The 17,891-nt window shown below is 43.3% G+C and overlaps 1 protein-coding gene across 1 annotated transcript in view; it reads right to left on the reverse strand.

Annotated features, from left to right (window-relative positions):
• RYR3 (ryanodine receptor 3) overlaps positions 1 to 17,891 on the reverse strand; it is a 567,299-nt gene that overhangs the window by 41,182 nt on the left and 508,226 nt on the right. The window contains exons 68-76 of the mRNA XM_010844173.1: positions 16,495 to 16,582; positions 16,302 to 16,394; positions 11,710 to 11,724; positions 8,887 to 9,057; positions 8,536 to 8,595; positions 5,821 to 5,952; positions 5,229 to 5,341; positions 2,054 to 2,150; positions 114 to 220 (exon numbers count right to left, since the gene is read on the reverse strand). Coding sequence (XP_010842475.1) covers positions 114 to 220; positions 2,054 to 2,150; positions 5,229 to 5,341; positions 5,821 to 5,952; positions 8,536 to 8,595; positions 8,887 to 9,057; positions 11,710 to 11,724; positions 16,302 to 16,394; positions 16,495 to 16,582 — 876 coding nt within the window. The remainder of the gene's footprint in view (positions 1 to 113; positions 221 to 2,053; positions 2,151 to 5,228; positions 5,342 to 5,820; positions 5,953 to 8,535; positions 8,596 to 8,886; positions 9,058 to 11,709; positions 11,725 to 16,301; positions 16,395 to 16,494; positions 16,583 to 17,891) is intronic.

Consider the following 17,891-nt stretch of genomic DNA (forward strand, 5'->3'; position numbering starts at 1 on the left):
GGAGGGCTGTTCAAATCTGGCACCCGCTCTGTGCACACTGCCACTTGGGGAGGACAGCGTGGGGAGGACCCAGCCATGCCCGGGATGTGAGCAGGATGCTCCAGGGTGCTGACCTCCTCTCCGTGAGAGCGTTGCGGCTAAAGTGGAGGATGATCTGATGAAGCGGGTCTGGCTGCTTTTCCACCTCTTCCTCCTCCTCCTCTTCCACCTTGGGAGATTTCTACACAAACCAAGGCAGATAGGTTTCAGGCATGAATTTCAGCACGTGGCATACCACCGCATGCGAACAAAGGCGAAGCACCAGGCACAGAGCGCATCAACTCAAAGCACAAAGAGAACCACAACGTCACACGTTTATTTCAGGACAGAAGCCCTAAGGATGCAAGGTCTGGGAATGAAATGTGTATATATATATATATATATATATATATAAAAATATATTTTTCAGCCAATTAAATAAACATTGCAATTTTGGGTTAAAACAAAATGGAAGGAAAAGCAAAAGCTTGACTGCAGGGGAGGTGCTCCAGACTCCAGTCAGCAGAACTCTCATGCAAGCTCTGGGCACCCGCATTCAGGAGGGAAGCCCTGGAGAGTACCGAAGAGGCTGTATCTCTCCACCAACACCTGACATTTCTCTTGGAGAGCTGGGCTGGGAATGGGGGTAGGGCAAGAGTTACAAAGCACTGGGGCCATCTGGGCGTCTACTACTATCCTAGACTGAACCCAGTGAAATGCTTCTCTTTTCTGAACTCAACCTTTATCCTGAAAATCTTGCTGTCCCTGAGAGATGCTATCCTGGAGCTGTGAGCCTTGCAGTTTCTCCTCTGAGAAAGTCTTTTCTCTGTCTCCTTTTACAGAAATAGCAGCTGATGCCAGATGAATAAGTTGACTTCCCAGCAGTGGCAGAACCAGCAGGGTGGACCATACTCAGTAAATTGGTGAGAACTACATAGGTTGTGTGAATGGTTCAGAAGAAGGGGAAGGTTGAAATGATGCTCATTGTCAACTTCACACTAATCAAGAAACGGGAAATCAAGCAAATGTCTTTCTCGCTGACAGGAATGTATGAAAAGATAGATGTGCATAAAGAGAAATGGAAAGAGAATGAGCAAGAAAGGATTAAAGGACAAAAGACAAGAAGAGGAAAAGAAACTGAGGGAGATGTAAAGAAAAGTGAAAGTGAAGTCGCTTAGTCGTGTCCGACTCTGACCCCATGGACTGTAGCCCACCAGGCTCCTCCATCCATGGAATTTTCCAGGCAAGAGTACTGGAGTGGGTTGTCATTTCCTTCTCCAGGGGATCTTCCTAACCCAGGGATCGAACCCTGGTCTCCTGCATTGCAGACAAATGCTTTACCTTCTGAGCCACCAGGGAGATGAGGAAATAAAGAAAAAGTCACATGGCAAGTATAAACGTGAGATACACAGGGTAAGACTAATGGAGAGAGTAGAGATTAGAGAAAAAGGTGAATGGGAGAAATAAGGAGAAAGAGGAATAGAACTAGGGCTTGGCCAAGGTGAGGAGGGTGTATTTTCTTTCTGAACCAGGATGAAGCTCAGTGATACTGCTGCAGTAAGCTTTACCCCTTGCGTGTTGTTTCAAGTAGTTTAAGCACATGAAGCCTGTGAGAGACGGGGCGTGGCAAATCTTCAGAAAGGCCAAACACAGAAATGTGAGATGCAGGAAGGGCGTTTAGAGGTGCGTTCCCCAAAGGGGAGCTACCCACCAGAAATGCAGGGCCTTGGCTAGGGTGGGCTGGCCTCCTGCAACCAAGAGTGCTCAAAACTTAACTTGGCATGAGCTTTCCAAGGCACGGCTGTGCATCCCAAGAAATATTAGTTGTTAATAATGAGGAGGAGGATGATCACAGGACCAGCACCTCCAAGTGAAATTCATCCTCTGGCTCTTAGGACTATTATTAGCGGGGCTTCCTCTGAGAATCTATACACCCGATTCTTTGTGAATCTTTCAAAGTTATAATGCACACACATGAATACAAAAATCAAACTCATTCGTACCCATATCTGCTCCCAGTTGAGTCAGTACTTACAGCCAAATCCTGTACTAGTTTCTCTTCAAAGGAATACTCCTCTGTTTCTATCCAAAATCTCTGATAGCCATGGAGGAAGAGGTTAATAGAGCGGTGCCTGAGCGGAAGGGGTGAGAATGAGGTCAAGAGGGGTCCACGGGACACCTTGTTTTAGTCTGGGCGGTTAACGGTTAGTAAGCAGTTTTGTACAATTCTTATCTTCTGATTGGTCAGGGTAGCCAGGAGCACACTATAAGCATTTATTTCAAAGAAACCAGAACCTGCTAACATGGCAGATCCTGAATATTTAGACAGCCTTCTGAATGAACTAACAATGGTTAGTTCAAGACCTGGAGGTCACATTTACCCTGCTCTGGTCTCACTGGGTCTTTATCACGTCTCCCCTCTAATGAGAATTCACTAGTTCGAAGAACAGCCTTGAGTTATCTGTGAATATGGCAATTTGGTGATTCCTTTTGACTGATAAACTGTCCAGGTAATCCAATCTAAATTATGCTGATGGTGAGCTGTGTAGTCTCAGATATACTCAAAGCAGCAGAGTGTCCTTCTTTACAGGGCCTGTGAGGTACCACAGCTGCAAGGGCTCCAGTCTGTACTCAGGAAATGAAGCTTGGGTGTGTTGTACTCATCAGCAAAACTTCTGCATGCTTCACAGGTTCCAGTGCTGGCCCTGGTATCTGGGAACACTGAATAAACTGGCACAAGCCACTCCCTCTCTACAGGACATGACGGACTTCTGGGAATACTAACCACTGAAGAGCAAGTGAGTGGTTACCAAAATGTGAGGAGGACCAAAGAGAAAAGGAAGCTCAAGACCAGACTCCTCAAGCCTTGGTCATTATTTCTGGTAGAATATAGCCCTTACCATCTTTCTTCAAAATCTGACCAATCAGAGGTGTTTTTAAAAAAAAATTGTACAAATTTGTGTTTTCATGGTCATGTTAAATCATGGTCAAGAAAGGAGAAGTGTGCAGAGAATGAGTGGGTCTCTCCACAGGTTACATTACCATTAAAATGAGTATAAGCCTGTCATACTGAGTTTTTTCATTAACCTTTTCCAGCCAAACCCGTTGAAAGGTGCTCAGGAAGAAATTGCTAATTTTGTGTCTGGGGAAAAGCATACAGGTTTTCTTTTAAAAACTCACAGCAGAGAAAGTTTCCACATGATAAAAATAAATCCCTTTAGCCCTTTAGTTTGGAAGACTCCATGCAGTTTAGATTCTCATAAGAAGGAGAAAAGGCATGGTACTGACCACTAGCCTCTTGTTCATTTTTATTGTTGTTATTATGAAATCTATGTATAATCCTCCTAGGGATACAATCCTCCTATGTATAACTTCTAGGCAGAACTCCAGGGCAGCCTCTCTAAAACAGCTGTGTTAGACACGGCGACATTAAAAATGGATAACTAACAAGAACCACTGCAAAGTACAGGGAACTCTGCTCATTGTTTTGTGGCATCCTGGACGGGAGGGGAGTTTGGAGGAGAATGGACATATGTATATGAATGGCTGAATCCCTTTGCTGTCCACCTGAAACTACAATACTGTTAATCAGCAATACTCCAATGCAAAATAAAGTGTTTTTTTTTTTTTAAAAAACAGCTGGGTTAGGAGTGGGGGTGGCCATGTTTCATCAAGGGGACAGTGGATTCTTGGACTTACTATTATCCATTCAGTGGCAGAGTTCTTGAGGGAGCAACCAAAATACTAAAAGATGGTACTATCATTTTCAGTGGGTTTAGAAAAAAATGCTTGTTTTTGAGAGATGTAATCGCTGTTGAGCTGGCCTGGGAGATACGAGCTTAAAGCTGAGCCCTCTGGAGGTCATGTTAAAGCACATCGGGTGTGGCTCTCTACCAGAAGGGGAAGCGAATGCCTTCTGATGTTTTACCACTTTTAGAAAACAGACAAAAATCCTAGGCAATTTTGCTTCTTTTACTGGGCTATAAATTTCATTTGTCTGCCAAGACTTCAGCAACCTTCATGCCCATGACTGCCTGACTTAATTTTTCAGTTTTCTTAAATTAATGAATTCTATTTGATTTGTGATGCCTCAACCTTTCCAGAGACACTAGTCTATTTTCTCAAGAGACCTATAGGAGCAGGTGTGTGTCTCAGAAGCCATGATTCTGCACCATCTTCAAAGACCCTAATTCAGAGAGCTCAGTTGGCCAGCTGGCTCAGGACAGGGATATGGGACACTCTGGGCAAATGACAGCCAACATACACAATTTGATGAAAGCAAAATGTCAAACATAGAATAGTCTTTCATCTGAGATTCCAAAGAAACACATGTATTTACATGCGATGCAGAATTTACTTGGCCACATCAGTTTCTTCTTCCTGACCAGGTGAGGATATTCCGATTGACTGGAAGTTGATCAAGCAGTGGCTCTTCAACTACCAGCTTTGTTTATTGATCATAGGCCCAGACTTACTGACTTTGCAATTAGTCTGAGGATGGGAATGCCGCCACACCACCAGCGACACTGAGTTGGCCTCAGTGGTCAACAATGGCCCAGTCTATACCGATACTCTGCCCTTTACTGGCACAGCACATGTTCACACACATTCCAGAAAAGCCTTCACATATTTTTGACTTCAGAGTACAGACTAAACATCCAGGTAATGCCTTATGTTCATGACTGGCCTCTTGGGGCATCTCTAAACAGTTCCCTAGTTTCATCTTGAAAGCCAAGTACATTAGGCTGAAGGATTCTCGGGTTACATTTCTGTACTTGCTGAGGAAACATAATTTTGGTATCAATCAAGTGCTTGAACATGGAAATATTGCTTGATCTATGGATGGAATTTGGGGTAAAGACTTTTAGAAAAGTTTCCTTTTTCTAGTATGCCTTTACAGCTGCACAAAGAATCTTACCTAGGTAAAACTAGAGAGCTTCCATATGCTTACACGGCTGACTTTACAGTGCAAAAAGGTGAAGTGAGGCAGGCTTGGGGGCACTAGGAAATCTCATCTGTTTTCAGTTCTTATACTTACCTTCGTAGGCCAGTATACTATACTGCAGATTGCGATGGCTCCGCAGGTGAAGGACTCCAATCTCTACCCCTGGGATCATGAGTGTCAGAGCCAGAAGAGAGCATAGCTATAGGAAGATACCTTAATTCTCATCTCTGACTCACATGCCAGGAGAAAAAGACAGAATACTTGCCTGGGCAAGTTGTAGAGAGGGGCCATCCTGAAACAGGCCACCACTGCCCGTTTCCGCTGCTTTGATAGCAGTTTGTGCCAGACCGCCTTCTTGGACCTCAAAGGCTGTTCCACCTAAGAAGAAATCACATGGCTAGGTATACACTAAGCTGATCTGGGGGGCAGAAAATACCAATAGTCACCTACAGCCCACACTTCTCAACCCTGGAAGAAATAGGATTTCTCAACTGTGGTCAAAGGTACTCAGCACTAAATGATTCACTTTGTAAAAGTCTTAGGTTTTCTTTCTTCTCCCAAAGGCTTTTGGTTGCTTACTGCTTAATAGTAGCTTTACAAATGAGCAAGGAACTTAGATAGGTTATTTGAACTAATGGCAAAAATTTGTAAAACACTGGAAGGGTTAAGCATTAAGGAGTCTTGCTACCACGAGGCACCAAGATGACACTTTGGGATGACCCAGGATGATCCTTACTTCTTGGTTTCTTACAAGGGTGCTTACAGGGTGTCCAAAACTAAAAGCTGAGTGTCAAGATAAATTTTGTATTCTGCAAGGCGGTCTTGCTTCCTCAAGCCTTAGGGTAGATGCTACTTACCTGCTCTAGGTGGAAGACAGCTGCTGAAATTCTCTGCACACGCTCCACTGTCTTTTCTGGGTTGGAAGGTTCTCCACTCTTTAAAACATCTTTGTATAGGTTCAGTTGCCACTTTACAGCTGGATCATCAGACTGCAGATTGAAGCACATACATGAGATGAGCAATCTCTTATACCTCTTCTATAGAAAAGGCCTTTGTCTCCTAGAAGGGTTCCATAGCATTCAAGAGTCTTTTCTACGAATTCCTCTCTCATTTTCTCTATCATATTTTTCTGGAACTGGGTAGATGCTTCATAGGAACTTCTCATTATAGCCTATATGTCTCAACCCTTCTATTATATTTTCCATCCCTTTCTTTCTGTGCTGCATTATGATTTCCTTAAATCAACCGCCCAATTCATAAGTTCTCTTTTCAGCTGTATCTACTACATTTTTTAACCTATATACGGAATTTTTATTCCTAGTTTTTTAAGGAATCTCCATACCGTATACAGATGGGATTTTTAATTTCAATGATTATTTTTAACTTTGTAAATCACTGTGAGGTCTTTTTCAATTCTACATCCCCTCTCCTTTCTTTGCAAAATAATGTCCAAAGCTTGATTTATAGCTTATATGGCTGCCTTTATCTCTTTAACTATTTCTATAATACTTAAAAAATTCCTTTCTGTAGTTCCTTAGGCTTGAATTCTTCCTTTTGTTGATTTTCTGTCTAATGGTCATGGATTTCTTTCCACACTGTGTGTTTTTTAAAAATATGAACTTGTACTCAGGAGTTTTGTTGACTGGCCCGTATTCTAGCAGGTAGAGTCTCTCTAAATGGTTTCATGGCTGTTTTTACGGCAATTCATGGGTGTCACTGCATCAAGGCTCATTTTACATAAGTTCCTTGCTCTGTTGTTGTTCAGTCGCTAAGTCATGTCAGACTCTATGGGACCCCATGGGCTGCAGCACTCCAGGCTTCCTTGTCCTTCACTATCTCTGGGAGTTTGCTTGAACTCATCTCCATTGAGTCTAGGATGTTTTCCAAACATCTTAGCCTCTGTCGCTCCCTTCTCTTGGCCTCAATCTTTCTGACTATCAGGGTCTTTTCCAATGAATCAGCTCTTGGCATCATTTGGCCAAGGTATTGGAGCTTCAGCTTCAGCATCAATCCTTCCATTAAATATTCACGGTTGATCTCCTTTAGGATTGACTGGTTTGATCTCCTTGTAGTCCAAGGGACTCTCAAGAGTCTTCTTCAGCACCACAATTTGAAAGCATCAATTCTTTGGTGCTCAGGCTTCCTTATGGTCCAACTCTCACATCTAAAAATGACTAGTGGAAAAATTGTAGCTTTGACTATACAGATCTTCATTGGCAAAGTGATGTCTTTGTTTTTTAATATGCTGTCTAGATTTGTCATAGCGTGCCTTTCTTCCTTTTAATTTTGTCGCTGCAGTCACCATCCGCAGTAATTTTGGAGCCCAAGAAATTAAAATCTGTCACCACTTTCACTTCTTCCCCTTCTATTTGCCATGAAGTGATGGGACTGGATGTCATGACCTCAGTTTTTGAATGGTGAGTTTTAAACCACCTTTTCCACTCTCTTCTTTCACCTTCATCAAGAGGCTCTTTTATTCCTCTTCACTTTCTGCCACTAGAGAGGTATCATTTGCATACCTGAGATTGTTGGTATTTCTCCTGGAAGTCTTGATTCCAGCTTGTCACTTCTCCAGCCTGGCACTGCACATGATGTACTCTGCATATAAGTTAAACAAGCAGGTGAAAACACAGAGCCTTTACGTACTCTTTCCCAACTCTGAACCAATAGTTGTTCTATGTAAGGTTGTAAGTGTTGCTTCTTGACGTGCATACAGGTTTCTCAGGAGACAGGTAAGGTGGTCTGGTATTCCCATCTCTTTATGAATTTTCCATAGTTTGGTGTCATCCAGATTTGCTCTAAATTTATACTAAGCATGGGAAATTTGGTCCACACTCCTCTTCCAGATTACTAAAACCCTCATCCCCTATGATATGCATCTGGTCAGGAAAGCTCTATGAGTTTTCCTCACTTCATCATCTTCTCTTCATTACTAAGATTTAGAATGCCTTCTTTTTTCTGGCACTTAGAATTTCTTTTTACTGCCTTTTTTATAGTATACTTTACCCACCATTCCTATATAGTTGGGGTATAAAGGAGAAGCTATTTGTATCATTTTAGTCTTCTATCTTAGGGCATAACATATTTTGGGGGAAAGCTGTTCAGATTTGCAGACCTGGAAAAATTTTAAATAGCCTTAAAATAAAAATTGGTCTTGATTTTGATTTTGGGGTGGGGGTTATACAAACTCAGACATAAAGTTACTTTGTTCACAAATCTCTAAAGCTGAAAGTGCTAAAACTTCCCCCAGGTTTCTATTACACTCTAACACACCTCACAGTCAGGAAATTCTGAGACCTAATCTAACTCCCCTGCCATGGTTTGATGTCACACAGTGGGAGGTGGGGAGACATGTTTTACTGGACCTCCTTGCAACTGGCAAAGAAAAAAACAAAAATTAAGGACCAAAAAATGAAAAATTAAAGGCAGAGAGTTCTACCAATTAAGCACAAGTACTCTGAGACTGTTTTTAGAACACATTAAGAAAAATATGAGTAAACTAAGTGGGTGTGGGGCACCCTACAGCCAGAAAGAAGCCTGTATGAGTTCTCATTGTCTTCCTGCTACATCACCTTTTCCTGCAAGTGCAAGTTATTCCGCAGATGTTCCTTCACCTCTTCATCTGTGTCCTTCTGTGGAAAGAGATGTGAAATTTTATTCCGATAGGTTACTATGGAAATATAAAGTGGGGTGCAGGGATGTACTAAGAGTTTTGCTGGGATCTTTACTACAAGACAAAAGGAGAGGACAGACAGGGACTTATCCGAAAGAGCATGTGCTGACTCCCAAGTCAGCTGTAAAGATGATGGTGTGTTGCTTCTGTGCACCTTGGCGTCTGTTCATTGATCCCCAGGGACGGAAGGCTGAGCACAGATCACCACCACCTGTATTAAATGCTCCACCAAAGCAGATGGGTGACTTACATAGCTGTACCGTGATTTTGCGAGGGAGATCAGCTCCTGATCGCCTGGGGTGCACATATTCAGACCAATGGGCAGCATTTTCTTGAGCGCAGCCACGATGAGGGAGGTCTGGATGGAATAAAAGTCTCCCCTTCGCTTTGTCTTCTTCCGCTCCTGGTCCTGTCCTCCAGACTAGGAGATGAAGTTCAAACAAACAGAGGGGCTCAATGACTCTGAAAGGCATTGCCTCACCTCGGAGGCAGGCTGCCTCCTGTTTAGGTCCTTCCTCGTATAGGTTGGGCCTTTCTACATTTCAGATGCCAGTAAAGGATTGTGATACACAAAACCAACCAAGGGGCCATTCAAGGCCAGCCCTGATGCTAAGCCTTCTCCTTGTGCGCATGCTCACTGAACCACGTGACCAGACACATAGCACCAACACCCACGGTCTCTGCTCGCTTGCATCTGGATGTAATGAACAAGTGGTGTTCTTACAAAAAGAGTGATTTGCTAACTGACAAAATGACTGCAGAAAAGAACTAAGAATCCTGATGGTGGGCAGCAGTAAACAGGTGAGAGAGCATCTGCCCTAGAATACTGGGCAGGGCTGGAGCGAGCATTTTGGGGCACAGGCATCCTAAGGTCCGCAGGAAAACGGGACTGCCCAGGTTGGTAGGGCTGCTTTGGGATCTGGCTGGGGCAAAGTTAGGAGAAACAGTGCAGACAGGTGAAGAGGAACCGTCCCAAGTCTGGGAGAGTCCACCCTCCTTTGGTTACACTTTCTGGACCCTTTCTCGGTGCGTTTATCCAGCGAAGTGGGAGGTTTGCAAGAAGAGCTGCAGTGGGTTGTGGCGCTGGTTTGTGGCAGCCCCAGGCAACAAACTGTGGACCCTCTGCACCCACAACAGAAGGTGGATATGGGTGGGCCCAAGAAAACAAGGCTCTGCCCTGCCCACGTTGTACCTCACTTGCTGGACTCTGCCCCAGCTGAGTGGGCTCCTGCTGGAAGGAAGGAAGGGCTGGGAGGCCAGAGGCAGAGATTGAAGTCAGGGTCCATGATGGGGGAGAACTGGGGCTTATTAAAGCTTTTGCTTTATGAGGTGCCCGTGAGTGGCCGTGTTTGTGGCCTCCTTGTGATTGCACAGTGGCTTCCAATGACACACACACTCCGTGCTCCGGGAGCTGCGGAGAGGCTAAACCCCTCCTCTGAAAACGGCATGTAAGACCTGAGACCCCCAGCTGGAGTAGAATTTGCTTTATGGAGGATTGGTTTTCTGAGAGAAGACCAAGTAGGGTCAGAATCACACCACCTTAGCGCCGATCTGTTTACATTCAAAGTGCGATGGAGGAGTATTATGAATGGATATTCTCAAAACGGAGGTGACTTCTTTTACCCAGCTTGTGGTGGCTAAGCTTTCAAGTGGTTACACCGCAGAAACCACAGTGAAATCCCTGGCAGGCAAAATCCAGTCTGACCAAATGCTGCCAGACAACTCTACTTGTGTCTGGTATTCCAGAACAACAGGTCAGACGCAGACAGCAGTGGGAGGGGGCAGTGGAGGAGGGTGGGGTTGAGGCAGGATACAAAGTGTCTTGTATTCTAGACACACAGCTGGAAAGCTGATTCCTACAGAAATTCCCACCTTTACTGAGAGCTTGCTGGTTTCCTTAGATGTTCTAGTATCAGGTATAAAATTCTACAGGTTGTGCCTAAGGCAAAACTCGTAAGTCTAAATTACCCTTGAAAATACCTCAAATTATCCATAAAGGATAGAACCCAGTTTTTAATATATATATATATATATATATATAAAATGAGGTATAATTACATGGACATTATATAAGAGGTAAATAGTAACATGCATATACAATAAATATGCAAAATTGTGGGTGTGATATACAGTTTAATTTCTTGTTTGCTATTTTCTTTGGCCAATCTCATGTTGTTCTAACTATAAATGCATATGCATATATGATGTGGCTCCAATGTGCCTGATACTTAGATAAAGCATTTGTAATCTTCCCAACAATGCTAAGATAACAAGAAGTCAGTTATATAAAGGGGAACATGATGCTCGGGGAAGTTAAGTGATGTTTTTCTAAGGACACACAGCAGTTATGAGTCTGGGCCAACATCCAGACCGACATCTACCTGGCCATGGCTCCATTTTTCTTTACTAAGAGCTGCATGTGACCTGGTTCCTGCACATCTCCGTGTCTCTGCTACAGACCTGGTGCAAAGGTCTTGGGACAGTGGCAGCAGACATATGTTAATGGAGAGAAAGAGAAATACTTCCAAGCAATAACCGGTATAGGATACTAGAAAACTGTCCCAGAGTTTATTCCACTGGGTGCACATTTTATGCAAACACGGCTATTTGAAATCCTTGCTGGTTTCAAATCCTTGAGTTTAGTCTTTGGAAAACTCTCTGACTCTTTGGAGTCCTGCACAAGAGCCAGACATGTATAGTGGGGTAGGGCTGGGACCACTAACGGTAGGTAATTGGAGGGAGTCTCCTGGGCTCTCAGGGCCCTGGTCAGCGTCCCTGTCTCTGTTAGTGTGCTGGCTGCAGAGTAGGCAGCTGGGAAGGGAGCAGAGATGGCAAGGAGACCTCGGATAGGGCGAGGCTTGGCTGGCTTCCCCGGCTTCCCCCTTCCAAGGGTGGGTAGGCCTACATTCACTCTTTGACAGGCAGTTGTCTTCCCTGGAGCAGGCCTGGGGGACCTCCAAGTGGGAAAATCCATTCTGGACCACCCCCATGGTGATCACAGTGCAGAAGGTGGCCAGAGTCTGGCCCCTCTAATACTAGGACAGAAAAGACACGTCATGCATTTGACCTGTACCTTTACTTGCATGGCCTGTGTGGAAAGATAAGAGAAAAGAAACAAGGAGAAGTCAGTCAGTGAAAGCAGGGGTCCAAAGCATAAGCATGTTAGTCACAGTTCTTCCACCCCCATTCCTTAGCCAACACGACAGAAAACCAACCACTCTGGAAGCCAGTTGACCATGGCATGAAGAGGGGGTGGGAAGTTAGGATGGAGGTTAATTGGATTGAAAGAACTTACACCCAGACCATGCAGTACATCATCTCAGAGACCAGCATTCCAGAGTGTGTGACACACTGCACACATTCCAGAGCGTGCAGACCCAGATGGTCTTCAGATCTGGCCACCCAAGTGACTTTAGATTTCACGCCTTCTCTCCTCCCCTCTCCATCCTGTCACCTGGGTGGGCTGCAAACAATCTGTCACATAACCAAAGACCCTGATTTTCTTTCTTTCTTCCACCCACTACATTATCACCACCAGAAGATCTGTGGTTACAAAAAGAGTGAGGAGAACTGAGCTAAGGGGCTATGTATGTGCTTCCCCTAAATAAAGGTTTGCTAAAAACCATACTCTAGGAATATCCAAGGTGGTTCAGGATCATCTCATGACCCAAAAGATGGGGCATCTCCCTTCTTGTGCTGTGACCTTCAAATATACCTTAGGTCAAAGGCTCCTCCTACATGCTATAAGTTCTAGTTTTATTCTTTTCCTCACATATTGCTAAGATTAGTTAACTCAGTGCATTTCCCTAATGCTTGAAATGCTCTCTCTCTCGTGCATGCTCTCTCTATATATTTTAATCTATTTTTAAATGTTAGCTGAAACTTTTCATTTTACAAACAAATCTAGAAATTCCTAGACATTAAAAATCAATTCATTTTGGCACACTTAACCACTAATAGTTTATGATCAAATAGCCAATTTCTGTGTGAAATTAAAGAAAAAACAGAGACTCTTAAGGGAAAGGGAGTTGGAGGAGTGGAGGGAGGCTGTAGAACTAGGGCAGAGTTGTGCGATCTGAAGCGCTCATTCCCAGGGAGAGGGTAAGGGAGGTAGAGACCAGTCAAGTCTGCATTGGATAGTAGAGAGAAAGATGAATTTCCAGAAGCCAGTCTGAGAATGAGAAAGTGTGTGTGTGTGTGTGAGAGAGAGAGAACAAAGGAGGGAGGGTAGTAAGAGAAGAGAGAAGGATAGAAGAGTGAATGGTGTGGGCAGGGAGGACAGAGAGAGGAAGTGAGGAGGGAGGCAGGGTGGGGGTTGGGGGTTGAGGGTGAGGGGTGGGTAGCAGGGGGAAAGGCTGGAGAAAAAGAAAGGGAGAACAGGAAGTGGGAGAGGGAAGGCGGGCAGAGGGACAAACAGCACTTGAACTGTACAAGTGCAAGAACAAAGGGAATACAAATGAGAAAAGGTGGAAGGGGGAATGAGAGAGACAGGTGAGTGGCCAACTGAGGAGTCACTGAAGAGGAAGAAGCACGCTCACACATGTCATTCTGCATACCTTTGAGGAGCATAAAGGTGTCTTTTCAGCATGTCCCTGTCCTTTCTCAATACACTGAAATCACACTCACAGGGTGGAGTGGCTTTAAATAATGAGGCACCCTAACATCTCCTGCATCACAACTCTTTTGTTTACAATATTGGTCAAGGAACTGACATTTCTTGGGCTAAACGTGTTCTAACTTACCACTCCCCTCCGAGGAAGCTGTTGCCATTTTTCCAGAAAACAAAACAAGTTTAAAAACAAAACAAAAAAACACATGCTCAGCTCAGTTATGTACAGCTTGACATATCTGCAAACCGGTGTTTAACAAAATATACAATGAGCTCTCCTCAAAATGTGCTTTCGCTGCTGGAAAAAGGACATATCTTTGAACTGACCTTCCATTAAGCGTGAACAGTGTGGCCCACTGTATATTTTTTCCACTTCCTTTTTGTCTGCAATAGCATGCATGTGTGGTGTGTGTGGGCATGCAGCTTTCTGGCACACACCTCTCTCATATGCACTGAGGCCAAGATCATTTATACAACACCAGAATTCAATTAAGAGAGGAGATGAAAGCAAGCACAGGTGACTATTCAGATCAGGTAGAAGAGAGAACATCTAATGCAGGGTGGCAGTGGGGATTCAGCTGATGCTAAAGAGAACACTCCCTCCCCATCCTCTCAATCAGTACTTTTACATCCAAAAAGTACCAGAAATAGCTATGGGTTACTGTTTTTTGGAGGCATGGTATCTCCCTATCTGAAATAATGTGCTGCATTTATGTCATATAATTCAAGAGATGCATTTAATTTACTTTTTAACAGGGCATACTAGTAGAGTTGGGAGAAGTCAGGCAGTAAGCTCAAGCCCATTCTACAAACTAGTAAACTGGGATCCAGAGAAGTTAAGTGAATGTTGCAAGGCCATCCTTATACTCATCATAAAGCCAAGCGTGGGACTTTTGTTTCCTTTGGTATCTAGTTCCGTTTACTACTACACTTTGTGTCTCAACTGAGGCAACTGGAACAATATGAATATTTATTACCCTGAGGAGTACAGAAAATGTTATTTAACATCTAGGGAGTGTCCTTCCATCCATTACACTGTAACTTTTACCCTTTCCAACATCACTCAGAAAAAAAACTGGCATACGTCAATGGAAACCAAACGAAAGCCTTTGCTCCTGTGGACTAACCTTACCAGCAGGGAGGATGCACCCAAAGACCCTGCTTTTCTTTCTTATTTCCACCTGAGTTCTGATTCTGACTATCTTCTGACAAGGCTAATGTACTCTTTTCCTCATTCAATGATGTGAATGAACAATTTCAGGTTAGTTTGTTAGTAGGTTAGTTTTAGAACATCATTCTTTGTCACCTCATCTCTTTCCAAGCGTAAACCCAAGGACCTTAAGTATCTATGCATCACCAGAGGGTTAAGGTATCTTTGCCATTTCTGCTCATCTGGGATCGAAATCCCTGTATCAGAGTCATTTCCTTTGCTTTGTTGTCATCCACTGACAATAACAGTGGATGCTACCTGGATACACCAAAGGCCAAAAGACCTACTCCCAAGTTGAAGGAAGCAAGGAATCTGAGCATCAGTGACTTTCTGTAGGTGAGCAGGGTCAAAGGAGAGCTTGCAATGACTGTAAGAAAAGTCTTCAGAGGAACTGAAGGACAGATGTCCAGAGATCAGGAGTTTGAAAATATCCTTTCTCCTGTACCTCACACAAGTAGCTGTTTGCCAGAAGTTGAATGCAAAATAAACTCTGGAAAATCAAATAAAAATTATCTAAAGCACAAAAGGATACATCTTAAGTAAGATCCCTTTGCAGCAAAGATTCCTCTTGACTGTGAATATATATATACCTAATCTCTCTGCATTGTAAGTGCACAATTTTATTTATTAAACTTACTAACCAGCATACATCAGATTTGAAACTCTGAGAATAAATTTTTGGATGCTGGAAGAAGTGTTAATGTCAATATAGCTTAAAGATGGAAGGGACAGAAAGTTCAGACTGCAGCTGACCAGAGCTAGACATGCTTCATGAAGTTTTGGGTGCTGAAGTTTTCACTTTTGGTGTCATACCAGTCCCTGGTCTGCAACTGTGCATACAAAGATCTTCTATCGCAAATGGTTATTTGGAAAGATGTACCAAGGGCTTCACTATCAACCCATGACTGTCATCTTTCCAGAACTGACTCTCACTTCTGAGAGGTCCCCATGCAACCTCCACCTTCCTGGTTCTCAAAGGCAGCACTGTCCCAGCCATGAGAGATGGACATCTCACATCCAGTTGACAATACAGTCAACCCTCGTCAAGGGACACTTCTCAGGGGAAGAGAGTTCAGGTAAGCCAGAACAGCTGGGAATGAAACAGCACATTTAAGTAAGCCTTGCTTTTGTGTACACCCCTGAAGGAGTGTGTCTGAGAATTCTCTCCCATAAAATGGCGAAGCCTCATTGTACAGAACTGACTCAGGAGGAGCAGGGGGGCCAGCTCCCCCTGCTCTATTTTTGCTGTACCCTGCCCTGTAGGTGACTTTGTTTTCAGACAGATGTTTGGAATGCCCTCTTTCAAACATTTCCTATAATGGGATGGATAAATGTTTGGGTTTCTGAGTGCAACTTGTATGGAAAATAAATAGAAGGCATTAAGAGGTCAGCACAGCTGAAATAAAGCAGTTATTAGATGTTCCAGATAGGAGGAAAATTAGTGCATTGTAAGAATATGTGCCAACAACATCTTCAAAGTAATGTCCTTACAGCTAGTTAAAAGGTGGCTCTAGGCACGTGTATTTTTGTAGCTTTTCCACACAGGAAGTACTTCTACTTTAAAACAGGTAAGTGCAGCTTTGGTTTTGCAGACCTCTCAAATGCCTTAGGCAAGTCTCGAAACAAACTTTTTGACACACAAAGCAGCTACTTATTCATCAAATGTGATGCCCATGCTTATTTGAGAGCAGTTTCTTCTCGCTCATTCTCAAAGAAACAACAGTGGAGACTGTTGGTTTTGTGTGATTTGACCTGAACGCAGTAGGAGCTTATCCTTTCACACACCCAGGACATGTAGCTTGGTTCAAGGCTGGAGAGCCTTCGGAATTGATTTCTATGGACTTACTTTTGACATCTTGCTTTTGCTGTCTCCAGTTAAAAATGCCAAATTATTAATTTCGTTCTGAATCACAAAATTTTGCTCTTCCCTCTTGAAGTTCTGAGTGGGGGGAACAGAAAAACAAACATTACAAGAAAGTCTTCCGAGGTGTGTACCTTTCACCACTGACTCCAAGTTCAGGGTCTCCGTGTGTGCTTACGTGAGATTTACACCACAGGATGAAGATCTCTGCCACCATGCGGAAGAGCTGGTCAGAGTCTGCATCCGGGCTTTTGAGCCAGTTAGATCTGAGGCGAAAGACAAATGAGTATGCATGTGGAATTCATCAGTGATTGAAACAGTCACACTCTAAAAATTATACCAACACCAGATGCACACATTTATCCAGATAAAACTGCATCCCCACCAAAAGCATTCTTCAGACAGGCTAAATATCAGTATACTCCTCACATGCTTAGATACAGACATGCAATTGTTGCAGGTTGTTTGAAGGACCTACAATACTCATTTCCATTTTACTAAAAGATGCCAGGATTATCTTAGCAAACAGACATTAGAAATCAACATTTCAAAAGAGTCAAAAGTAGAGTTTTTTTTTGTCCTTTGAACTGAAGAGATGATTAGAGTTACACTCTAAGTTTTGTGACTAGCCTCCTTTAATCCATAAGGTTAGCAAGATCAGGAAAGTCTTGGTCACTGTGACATATAATCTTATTGTGGACATCTGTTACTGTCAAGTGTCTGAAATTGTGAGTACTCTATAAACAGTTCAGGCCTCACCTATTTTCCTTCAAAGCCACTTTTATGAATGAAATCTGTAAGAATGTTTTTCATTGATATTTGAAGTGTACATGCAGAGACCAATACTCCTTTGCTCTCTGAAATGGTTTGGAAATTCCCTATCTAAAATACTAGCCTAAGTTAAGAAATTTTGCAGTGGTGGCAAGAAGGCTAAGCTACAACAGAATTTAGTCACTTTCTTTGACTGTGTGGATCACAATAAACTGTTGAAAATTCTGAAAGAGATGGGAATACCAGACCACCTGACCTGCCTCTTGAGAAACCTATATGCAGGTCAGGAAGCAACAGTTAGAACTGGACATGGAACAACAGACTGGTTCCAAATAGGAAAAGGAGTATGCCAAGGCTGTATATTGTCACCCTGCTTATTTAACTTATATGCAGAGTACATCATAAGAAACACTGGGCTGGAAGAAGCACAAGCTGGAATCAAGGTTGTCAGGGTAAACATCAATAACCTCAGATATTCACATGACACCACCCTTATGGAAGAAAGTGAAGAGGAACTCAAAAGCCTCTTGGTGAAAGTGAAAGAGGAGAGTGAAAAAGTTGGCTTAAAGCTCGACATTCAGAAAACAAAGATCATGGCATCAGGTCCCATCACTTCATGGCAAATAGACAGGGAAACAGTGGAAACAGTGGCAGACTTTATTTTTTGGGGCTCCAAATCACTGCAGATGGTGACTGCAGCCATGAAATTAAAAGACGCTTACTCCTTGGAAGGAAAGTTATGACCAACCTAGATAGCATATTGAAAAGCAGAGACATTACTTTGCCAACAAAGGTCCGTCTAGT

Source organism: Bison bison, unplaced genomic scaffold (genome assembly GCF_000754665.1).
Source record: "Bison bison bison isolate TAMUID 2011002044 unplaced genomic scaffold, Bison_UMD1.0 scf7180017864197, whole genome shotgun sequence".
Taxonomy (NCBI): Eukaryota; Metazoa; Chordata; class Mammalia; order Artiodactyla; family Bovidae; genus Bison; species Bison bison.